The sequence below is a fragment of the Thunnus albacares genome, chromosome 24 (assembly GCF_914725855.1).
Source record: "Thunnus albacares chromosome 24, fThuAlb1.1, whole genome shotgun sequence".
Taxonomy (NCBI): domain Eukaryota; kingdom Metazoa; phylum Chordata; class Actinopteri; order Scombriformes; family Scombridae; genus Thunnus; species Thunnus albacares.
The window spans coordinates 13,936,804-13,948,875 of NC_058129.1; the positions used below are offsets into that span (position 1 = coordinate 13,936,804).

Here is a 12,072-nt window from a genome sequence, read left to right on the forward strand (position 1 = left end):
TCTCATTAAGGAACATGTGAAAAAGACAAAGAATCCAAGCTGGTTGTTGGTTTTCGATGCTCTGTGACACATTTTGGTCCTCAAAAGGTATTGAAGCTTAATACCCTGTTCAGCCATTCTGCAGGGACAACAGGTATTCAGATGCATGGTCAGGTTGTGTAACATTACAAAGCCGCAGCTGGGGCTAAATCTGTGCTGCTGTTGTCACAATGCATTGTGAGAGGCTTTACCGGAGGCTGCTGATGTTGTGCTTTCACTTCTTTTTTTCTTTTTTTTTTTTTCGAGAGAACGTGTATAAGCAAGGGGGAAAAAATTCAGGAGGTGGAGATGTGTGTGTGTGTGTGTGTGTGTTTGCATTTGTCTGTGCGCGTACAGTATATTTGTCTAAGGGAGGTCAGAAAGTGAAAAGAACCATGTGATGAAGCGCAGCTCAGCTGATTGCAGCCTCCGAGCAGAGGCTCCGACCACAGGCCCAGCTGTTTGACTGCACCCCAGCGAACGCCTCTGATTCTCTTCATGGCAGCGGGCCTAAAGCAACAGCACACAAGGGCTGATACACTCTGAGATTTTTTTACACTATTGTGTGTGATTCTCCATTGATCCCTGAAGGAGAAATGTTTGTTTTCTCTTCTCGCCTCTCCTCACAGTCGGGGAGGTCAAAGCATGAGGTTAGATACAGAGCGGCGCCCCTGGAAGCCGGGCAGGGATTCAGTGTATTGCTTGAAGGCACTTCAGCACGGCAGATTCTTTCTGTCGTTGAGGCTTGAATTTATTTTAGATGCAGTAGCTGCACCAGAGAAGGGAATGCACCATGTGAGTTAAATCTGTTTTTGCTTTAATTCAGAAACGTACACATTGAATCAGTGACTGCACAGTTGACTAATTCACTGTAAAAGGAACCTTGGTGCTAAGAGATGGTTACCGTTTATTTGTGTCAGCATTTTCTCAAACCTTTTACCCCACTCAGTCACAAATCACGCCTCTCTGACCTCAGCGTGACTCTTCCCGTACCGTCGCCCCAGTCATGCATGCGTACGTGAAACAAGAGGGTCCAGTATTGATTTCCACAGCGGGGTGGATATAAACGGATGGAATGCGTGCATCCTCTCTCTCCGATGAACCCTAAATATCCACTGCGTGACCGGCGGAGTCATGCGCGCAGCACTGTTTCTCAGAAGACAGAGTCGTAGGCAGTTATGCCCCTTTATGTTGACTGATGACTAACTGATCGTCTAAGGTCACTTTCACACCTGAAGTTTGGTTCACTTAGAACTCACACAGACTTCTTATGAGTGAGTCAGCGTGAATAATTGTTAGTGGAGCCTGCAGCAAGACCTCATGTGTCATAAATAATGACAGAAAACTAAAAAAAAAGGGTAGCTTACTTAATGAGGTAATGCCAAAACACACTGTTTTAACTCACCTTCAACTTGGGTAACTGTATATGACATTTCTTCTAGCTTCTAAATTCATACAAGTCCTTTATCTACTATCATACAATCCTGTGGTTGCACCGCTTTGTGCCACAAACAAATCACACCAGAGTCAGTGTTAGTGCAGTGGTTTGGTCCATCGCAACTGAACAAAAGCACCAGAGTTTGTATGAATCCTGCCAACAGGTTACTTACTCTAATACATGTAAAAAGCACAGAAGATCCAGTTCTCCATTTGTGGAAGCGTTGAGGTCAGCTTTATCTTCTCTCGTGGTACCTCTGTGTACATAATGTAATTCTGTTTACATGTCTAGGCTGCACCTCCGTGTGTCAGCGCCTCCTTCTCTAACAGTAACCTTTTGCACGCTCTGACCTCAGCGCAGCCCAAGAAAAATATATCATTCACCACGTCGCGAGACTCCACCGAAGCTCTCAGACTCACGCGAGTGGATGACATGCTAATTATTACTTTAGGAGGGGTGTGTGAATTGCTGTGTGTGTGTGTGTGCGTCTGCGCATGCACGGGGGTTTAAAGAGAGGGATGAGTTATCTGTGCCAGACAGGAGGAGGGTGAGGGTGGGGGATGGAGGAAGAAAAGAAGGAGGGGAGGAGGGGGGGGGGGGGATACCACTAAGCTCCATTTGAAATTGGGATTATCCCCGTTGGAGTCCCCCTTGCACTCTCTCTCTGGCATTCCTGGGAGGCTTCGGAGCTCAGGCACGGTTCTTCAATAGAAATGAAAAAGAGACTGCTGCATCAAGGAGATAATTGTCAAAGTGCTGGCGATGTGAAGTGGGAACTGCTCACCAGCCCGCAGCCTGTGCCCCTGCAGACCCCCGCAACCCTGACGCCCACTTCCATGCCCACTCGCTTTCCCCCAACTCCCCCCTCCACCCATCTTCGCCTGCCAAGGGGCTAACCTAGAGAGACAGATTAAAACAGCAATGGACTTTTGAAGTGGCTCTACCCCTCCTCTGTATCTGATGCCTCTCTTTAACAGCCTCTGTTCCCTGCCTTGGTCTTCTCTCTCTACATCCATTAGTGTCTTCTGTGTAACGCGATCAGAGGAACAGAAAGCGGCACTGCCACCCATTGCAGTCCTGCGCCGGTTGCTACTGCTGAATATCTCCGCAGGGACATGTTATATTGCACCATTACTCGCGCATTGTGTAGGAAAAGAATGTGAAAGGCATATTTTATGATTGTGCAAGGCGCTAGAACACACTGCCGCGATTGTAAGCCTGCAGGTCTCGTTTGCGCGCGCGGCGTAAATGAAACAGAATTAACAACACAGTTTACTGAGGAGTACGTGTTTTAATTGGGTCTCCTGTTGTGGAACATAACGGCTACTGGCAGTGCTAAAGTACAACACTCTTTTTTTTTTTTTGTTGTTGTGAATAACTCGGGAGAATCACATGAAATCTATCAATCACTGTTGAGGAATGAATCCAAGCATCTGCACTGTATTTCACCACAAATGCGGCCACACAAGATGCATTTGTTTTTAGTTTAGAAGTGAGACAGTCTAACAAGCACCAGATCTATCTGTCTTAGACCACCATTTGTTTCTTAAACTTTCTATTAGGGCTTGGACATGGTGCTTTTGGCTTGCTCCGCAAGAGCGCAATCTTTAGAAACGCTTACAAGACAAACATTGGATTTCCCGTTAGGTGTTTGATAGAGCACAGGTCACGGTTTATTCTGTGCGGGCCTCAGTCTCTTTCTAACAAGCCTTCCCTGTCTTGACTGGAGTCAAAACCGCTCACTCACGGCCTCATCGCTGCTGTAGGTTTTTCTCTGGAATTCTTCACACCCCAAACCCAGAGGCGTGGTACAGGGCAGGGCTGTTCTCTGTCTCTCACTTTCTTTTTGATGCCACTCTAAGTCCATCAGGGGCAGGATGCAGGGTTTCCTGTCAGGGAGAAAACAGAAGTCCAAATGAAGGCTTGTAAAGGCAGCGCTGCCTGCATTGCAGAGGGGGCTGGGCTCTCTATTAAAAAGGCATTTAAACTGTTAGGTAAGATTATGACCACTGGAAACGGCTGTCTAAACAACATGTGAAAATAAACGATCTGGCTTTGAGAGAAACTAGCTTTATTTTTCTTTGGGTTTTGTGGACGCTGTGTGATATCTGAGCTTTAACAGATATGAGCCTCGAACATACAGAAGATTCACACAGTTATTTCCCTGGATGTTTCGGGGGTTGATTACAGCGTGTGATTTGTTTCACGGCCGAGTGAAGATTAAATGTGAATGATGAAAGAAAATCTCAACTCGGATTAATTGTGTAACTCACTTCTTTAAAAATCTGATTTCTCCAGAGTATTTCATGTCGAAAACGAAGCTAAGATAAGAAGGGAGTAGCTGCGTGTGTGAATATAAAGTGGGAACGGGTGGCACAGTATAGTAAAACAGGCCCCGGAGCCAAGATAGGAATCTGCTATTTCTGTCCATGAAAACACACTCTTGTGTTACAAGATTGCATGTGACATAGTTTGCAACATTGCATCAAGTAAAATTTGGCTAACAGAGAGGACTGAATGCTCTTCTCAACAATTTCGAATCCTACTGACTGGAGTACCGGCAGACCCCAGAGGTTTACTTATCTACATATCTCACAGGTGCTTTATTCTATCATTCCAATTTTTCATGACTTTGTCAATCAGTTTGTTCTTAATGACTTCATATCATTGTTTTCTGTTTCTGTTTTTGAGTTGTGCCCCAGTTAAAAGCACCCAATTCTGCTTATGCAGTTTTAATAGATGGAACTATTTATTGAGTCTATATGTTTGGATAAAAACTGCAATTTGTATTAAAGAAAAGTAAGTATTAATTACATAACTAATCATGTTTTGAGAAGAAATAAGTGAACATTTTGCTATGATGGTTGTTTCTTACAGTAGTTGGTAGTCTTTGTATGTTAAATATGTTGGTAGGATGAAGGTTAACCAGTCAAACATGTCTGCCAGGAGGTTTAAGTGATTACACTTAACTTGTTGCTAATTGTTTCAGGAATGTTTTTATCTTTTGAGATCATCTCTATAAAGATACTATTGACTGATGAAACAACCCAGTATCCCTAGTAAATACATCCATACTGGAAAAGTGCTTTAGCTACCTACCCCTAAACATAACCCTGTATACCTTAACCATAGTTTATTTTCCATACATAGATATCGTAAGAAGCTGGAACTTCAAAAAACGTTTGAACTGGATGTATAATCTGCGGTTTTGCAGAATTGGCTAACATAGACGTTCTTGTCTAGTGATAGGTTTGGATGAAAATGGTCAAAAACAAGGTGTTTTGCATTTGAAGTAACTTTATTGGTCGATTGTTTCAGCTGTTTTAAGACAATGTTGATTTTTATACAAATATGGCTTTAATTACTTTTTCATTTAAAGGTTTAAATGTGTAGTGTTCTGATACTATCCAAAAATATAACTACCATATTAATTAGCTTTGGTTAAAGTAAACAATGTCAGCTTCTACACTGCATCTACTGTAGGGCTGCAATGATTAGTCGATTTATCGATTAGTCGCTCTACAAAAAGTATTTTGATTATCAATGACTTCTTAAAGTCGTTTTTCAAGGAAAAAAGCCAAACATTCTCTGGTTCCAGCATCTCATTCGACAGCAAACTAGTAAACTGTATACCAGTTGTGTTTTGGACTGTTGGTTGGACAAAACAAGACATACGGAGACAGCACCTCAGATTTTAGGAAACTGTGATGTATATTTTTCACTATTTTCTAACATTTTAATGACCAAACAGTTAATCAAGAAAACAATTGGCGGATTAATCGATTATGAAAATAAGGGTTTCAGTTAGTTGCAGCCCTCCTCTACTGCTCTACTGGGGCAGTTCTTACAAGAAATCTTCTGGATTTCTGTGTGGCATATAATCAATATAATCAGAAGAAAGCTGCTGGTCCTCCAGTGCAAATTGTTAAAGGAGTTAAAGAAGTAATGTCATCAGTGATTGGCAGTCTTAACTTTGAGAAACCTGAACACAATACCACTGGTATATGAGTTAGGCTAGTGATTAAGTTAGGTGTAATTAATCTGTGGTAATTAGATCAAGGTATCATAGAGTGCTTGACAATGATAAATTAATGTTTAAACTACCATAAAAAGCACCTTTCTATAGTGTGCTTTCAGCAGATAAAGAAGTGTTTTGAGGGGCTCCCTCCTCTAAAAAGCAGGGACACAGAGCTTTGGCATTGAGTTCCAATGCTGAGGGACCCTCATAGAGTGTTTCTGACAGCTGTTTGGAGGATGTGTGACAGCGTGGTGGTTTGGGGACCGGGGGGACTCAGGTGCTGTCTCTGCAGATTGGGCTTATCAGCCACGGCCAGGGGCCAGGGCCGAGATGGGGTCCCCCCAGCGCTCGGCACATTCACCGGGTGACGAGCGCTGACAGCCAGGCCCAAATCGCATCTCCACACCGTCCCTTTCACCCACTCTCCAGAGTGTATTTGTGTGTGTGACTGAATGACTCGGGAGTGCGTGGGTGGGGTGGGGGAGCTCCCTTGGCAATGATAAATGGGCCACTCATATGATTTAGCATATTCCTGGGGTGTGTGTGTGTATTATTTGCTATAGTGCCGGAGGCTGTCTAAGAGAGAAGTGGTACACTCTAATGTAGTGGCTCTCCATGATAATTGAATTGATGGAGCCCTGGGGGACACAGGACGCAGATTTTTAGTGAATAACAGACGCTTTAGACTCAACCTTATTTCTATAAGTCATCTAAGGAAACATATGTTCTTGTGAATTTCTTCTCAGAGTGAAACGCCATCTTTTTAATTATGTTCAGAGCTCTTTTTCAGGTGTTTTACCATAATTAATAGCCTTGGAAGGGAAATACTTTGATTGACATTTAATTTAAATGCATCTTTTATCTTTACGACATGAATACCATTATTTCACACACTTTTGTCTTCTTGATAATGCTTGATTTGTCTTTAGCGTGGCGTATCCGACCTGGCATTTCAAATACATTATGTGTGCCAGCCAGGCAGCCAAATCCGCCTCATGTTACACTTTCATTTGAATTCAGTCTTGCTGATGAGCACACACACACACACACACACACAAACAAGCCTAGTGGCATGTTTTATTTATGAATGAGAAACCTGCGCGGTGTATTGTGTCCCTGATGTTTGCTTTAGCAGAGAGCCAGAGATCCGCTCCCGGCCCTTTGATTAGGCAAAGAGCTCCAACAGAGGGGGTTTCTGTGTAATGAAGAGATTATTGAGCCGGTTGCCCCCCAAACTGTACCCCAAACCCCTGCGCGAACACACACGTATACAGTTGCGGATGGACATCCGCGGATGCGTGTACAGAATCAGAGGTATACACACATGCACTTAACCTGATAACATTGTGTTGCAGCTTTTCTTTTATGGGAGACAGCATTGCAGGCACAACAAGGAGAGGCAGAGGTCTCTAATTAATTTAGAAGTCCTCTGTGGATCTTGGAGGGTATCAGGGGGGTTCGAGTCTCCTAGTAATTCAGCTCGGATGAATACCATTACCATCTAATGCTGTCCAATTACAGAGGCTGGCTTCATTCTGGGCTCCACTGCAACTAATACAATTTTAGACATATGATTCGCTACAGAGGAAATAAGGGAGAAGCACTTTGGGCTGCAGCACAACCAAGTGTGTGTTGCAGGACTGCACAACTCATAAATTAGGTGTTTGCTGTTTATTTTATCCTTCATTTCTCATTTATTTCAATATTTTTAGTGTATTAAAATCAATATGACCTTGCAGTCAATTCAATCTCAAGCTTTTACATGTTGGGGGTGATAAATTCTGTCATGTATAGATGGATACATTTTTTTTTTTTTTTTTATCAACTAGGAAATGAAAGCAGCCTCGTCTGTGACAGAGGTCAAATTTAATCCTGAAACACCCAATCTGGACTTGTTTCAGATATATGGCTCAGTAGACTGGTATAAAATCCTCCCCAGGCCATTTTATAGATTACTTGGCCTATTCCATTTGATATTGCTTCTTCCAATGACTGTATTGTTTGATAGAGCCGGCTTTGTTGGAGCTGTTGCTGTCGGGTTTTTTTAATTCCAGGAAAACGTTGCCCTCCACAGGAGAAAGAGGGTAGCGCACCTCAACCGGACATGACAGACAGTCAAGTGAGAGGATTATCTCCTCAGTCATTGGATTAACTTGGGTAAATGTTCTCACAGAAAGTTGCCAAGCATGTTTTCATCACACCCCATCTCAGTGTTGAGAGATAGGAGGGATTGACGGATATCTTCCCAGGGCATTGCTAGAGGCATGTTGCCTTTGTAGCTATTAAAGAATATGCTTTCAATTAGCATACTCACTAACACAGAAACAAAAGCCATGAAGTCAGTGTGGATAATAAACATTTCAAACCAAGAAAAACTGTAATGTATTGCCGGGGATTTCTGGCCACATAAAGATATGGTAATGTTTTATTTAATGGCTTCAGGCCTTGTTAAATTGCTGAAATTATATTGAACAAAAGCAATAGAGGGCTTTTTAGTACAACGTCGACTATAAATCCTGTGTTGTTATTGAGGTTCTTGGCAAGACTCTGTCAGCGGAGCAGTCACATAGCGGTCGGTGGTTTATGCCTCGGGCATTAGTTAGGCCATGTGGGCAACAAAAAGCAGGACTAAAGCTACTGTTCTTTCGTGAGAATCCAGGCCAAGTTGCTAAACAATACTGTACGCATTAATACATATGGCGCTGCAAGAAAAGGCCTTTGTGCTTGTTTGCATTGAGGTGAACTCCAGCTAAACTACTGGATGCTGGGTTAGCTGCTTTTTAAAGCTTTTACGCCATGTTTGAGTTATTAAAAACATATTTCCATCCTCATGTATTAAGGAAATAATGTTGTCTTTGTACTAGGCCCTGTAAATGAATATTAGTAACATGCTTGCAACATGCTTCATCTTTCTTTCTTCATCTTTAAGGCTCGTTTTCCTTATAGAGAAGAGCTGAAGAAGAGCCAGAAAGCCGTTGGTTTGAGTCCAGATATATAGGTTCAGCTCTTGGCAGGGGGATGTTGTACTTTATGCTTCTGTGCAGCTGGATTTACAGCGGCCATTACTCCTGACAGGGGGAGCCTCCCTGTTGTGTAAAGAGCCGCTCCACATAGTAGCCATGAATTTATGGCCACAGTGAGGACCAGAACTGGTTTTAATGGTGACTTGTGTTTAATATCCACCGCCCACCACCCCAGCACCCCACCATCCAAGCCAGTTAAAATCTGCATTTGTGACAGAATTTCTGCCAAGTTACAATACAGTGAAGTATGGTTGTTTATTGGTTGCATTCAGGATAATATGGTCACAGTAAAAAATGGCAATTTTCTAAATTGTTAGGCAATTTACTGGCACGCTCTCCAGTTGTTTTGACATTTTTCTTTGGAATTTGGATTTATGGTGCAGTATTAAATCATAGCTGCACACTTTGATGTTGCACTTAGCTAAAAGACAAACATCATATCTAAGATATTTTGTCTATATACCAAGTAAAAGAATAGATATTTACCTGAACACATTCTCCACTCTGAAGGTGAATAAGCAGCCCTCATTCTTTTCCACCACTAGATGTCCCCATAATGCTTGTGTGTGGAAAAAGCACCGGTCTTAACACTGAGTAATGATCTACTGTGAGTGGTGCTTAACTTGAAGATTTAAAGACGAGCTGTAGAGAGATAGATAGAGATTGAAGAGATAGAGATTGAGAATTTTCTCCTCAACTAAAATTAATTAAGTTTGTATTGTCTTCTGAGCAAGCGACTTCTTCTTCTTCTTCTTCTGTTCTGTTTTTTTTTTATTTTCTGTGGCAGCCTCTGGTCTCACCTTTCACGGCAGATGATGATATATAATCTTTCACCAAGGACTGACAGGATAATCTTCCCCTAAATTTACAGCCAGAGAATGACTTCTTTGCAGACAGTCATAATGACTTAACACTTCAGCTTTTTTCCAGCAGTAACACAACCTTGGTTTGCAAAAGAGGCAACTTTTTTTCCATTATTTTTCCCCAAATGACAATCCTCTCTTTGCCTCAAACCAATTTCCACATATTTAACACTCATCTGATATTCTTGACTAGATAGTGACAGATGGTTGATCACTTAAATCAGCTAAGAAAATAGGGCCTATTGCCTTGTCATAAATTATCAGCATCAACAGCGTGTAGAGACTGCGAGTCTAAGAGAATGATCCTCGCTCGTTTGCTCCATCAGCTAAAATCTGGTTGCTCAAATCTCATCCACAACTTTGTCACTGAAAAAAAAAAAACCTCACTGGTGCCAATCTTCCCACTCAAGGAGCGGGCGTGCTAAGCGCAGGGCCGCGGTCTTTGAAGTTGGGTTTGAGGCGAAGACGGCTCTCTTTTGGGAGCAGATGGCTGAGGCCATCAGACAGAGAAGAATCCAATTAAAGACTGGAAAAAGAGCTTTAATTTCGGAATTGTCTCCGGTGAAAAAAGGGCAGATAAAAATGGTCGTGCGATCTATGGAGACCTTTTTTTTGAAAGTTCCTCATGAGGATGATGGGGTTAACTCACCAAACCAAGACTCAAAAGCAGATTTCATACTGGAAACTGCTAGAACAGCACTAAAAATGAAGCGGAGGTAATGTGGAAAGGAAGGTAGACTTTACCTCCATGATAGCTTTGTAAGTTACTGAGCTTGAATTTTGCGCTTTCGTTGCAGAAGAAATTGAGCTTCTTCATTTCAGACATTTCTGAATTCAAAATCTATCAACAGTAAAGTCAAGTGAGGTCATATTCAATCTTAAAAAAAAAAACGTTTTTTACAAGGTTACCAAGCAACAACACTGTAAAATGAAATGGACTGGCTGAAACAAGCTGTTCATAGTAACAATACCATTGGTAAGCATTTTCTAAGTAAATGCTGAATGTATGTGGAAAGTGAGTGAAAGGCTTGGGGACTTTGATGTCTTTCATATACACACATGAGGAAGCTCAGCACTGAAATGAAATGAAAAGGAAGAATGGAGAGGAAGATTGAGGTATGGGAGACCAGACTCGGTGATGTTATTTGACATTTAGAGTGAACTTTCTCTCTGACAGAAGAAAGGGGAGGTTCATTATGAACATTTCAAGGTAACAACAAACTACTGGAAGTAATGGCTGGAATGCTGGAATCCAGCAGCTTAAATGTCATCATGCCCTTATTCTTTTATTTAGTGAAAAATATGACCAGATCAGACTTTTTTTCATCCACGATGACCTGTACAGAAACAATGTTTGGTCTTTCATCACATATGTTGAAAGTTTCTGTTTTTAGTCACCCATCTCCAAGGATGGTCAGAGGTCAGGGTCAGCTACGGATTATAGTATCCCTGGAGCTGACAGGAATTTAGCCAAGAACCATAAATATAGCATATGACCTAGGGATGTCGAGGGATGATCTCTTTAGCCACACCGCTGAGAGGTAACCCATCTTCTATTTCTGTGCGTCCACAGCGAGAAAAGCTGATCCACGAGCTAGAGGAAGAGCGACGCCTGCGACTGGAGAGCGAGAAGCGTCTCCGGGAAGTGACGGAGGAGTCAGAGCTGGAACGGGCGCAGGTGGTCTCACTGCAGCAGCAATTCTCCAGGTGAAAGAACCCAAAGAGCCGAGAGTGTATTTGACATTATTGTAGGTCCACAGTGACCCTTAAATCCTGTTTTCCACCCTTACACTGATAACATTCAACCAAAATCAAAACATGCAGCAGCTTTGAACACTGAGTGAAGTGCAAGTCAATAATAGCTTTTTAAGTGAAGTTGCTTTTATGATATTGAGGATCATCTTGTCCAATAAATGCCGTGACCCTGTGTAGGAGGGATATAGCAGATGTAAATGGGTATAGAAAATGGATTGTTGAATCAGCAACTCTCTAAGCAAATCTTCCAAAGCTTTTAAAGGAGACCTCAGATGCTCCCTGACCTTTTTCTCTTGCTACAATTGAGATCATCAGAGTACTTTAATGACCAGTTGGTTTGGAAATCACACAGTACCATCACTGAATAGCTATTATCTGCACAAAATTGTAATCAGTAAAGTAAAACACTCATTAAGTCAGTGATTCCTTCACATTACTTTATATTCTAATTTGCTTTTAAAAGGTCATGATGATATCTGAACTTAATTTGAACAGTTTATTGAATCTACAGACAGTGATTTCAATACTCATCATCACAAGCAGAACCCATATCTTTGCGTTCTACATCATATATCATTTAAACAATAGAGGGTATTTTTAGGTGGCTGTGATTCTTGTAACACCTTAACATTTCTTGTGACATTTCAACAAACTGTGTTAGTAACCAAACAGGTGGTGCTGTACAAAAGCAGTGTTACCCACTGGAAGGGCAAATGTGAGAATAGATTGGTGGAACATCAGTTTAGTAATCGGTACTATGCATTATGCAAAAGTAACACATCCATCATCCATTAGCCAATAGGAATCAAATATCAAGGTCAAAAATAGATGGGTATTGTGTGTCAAATTTGGAACAAACAATAGAAACAAGGACATACTGCCATATATTTTTGTAAAAGTATCTGATATTTCAGAGCAATTCCTTGCAATCAGCGCTCTTTATAACTTTAAGAATTA

General features: G+C 41.8%; 1 protein-coding gene across 8 annotated transcripts in view; it reads left to right on the forward strand.

The window, feature by feature from the left end:
• LOC122976610 (nck-associated protein 5-like) overlaps window positions 1-12,072 on the forward strand; it is a 136,493-nt gene that overhangs the window by 70,561 nt on the left and 53,860 nt on the right. For all 8 annotated transcript variants that reach the window (XM_044345183.1, XM_044345188.1, XM_044345187.1 and 5 more), the window contains one exon: window positions 10,934-11,067. In XM_044345183.1, coding sequence (XP_044201118.1) covers window positions 10,934-11,067 — 134 coding nt within the window. The remainder of the gene's footprint in view (window positions 1-10,933; window positions 11,068-12,072) is intronic.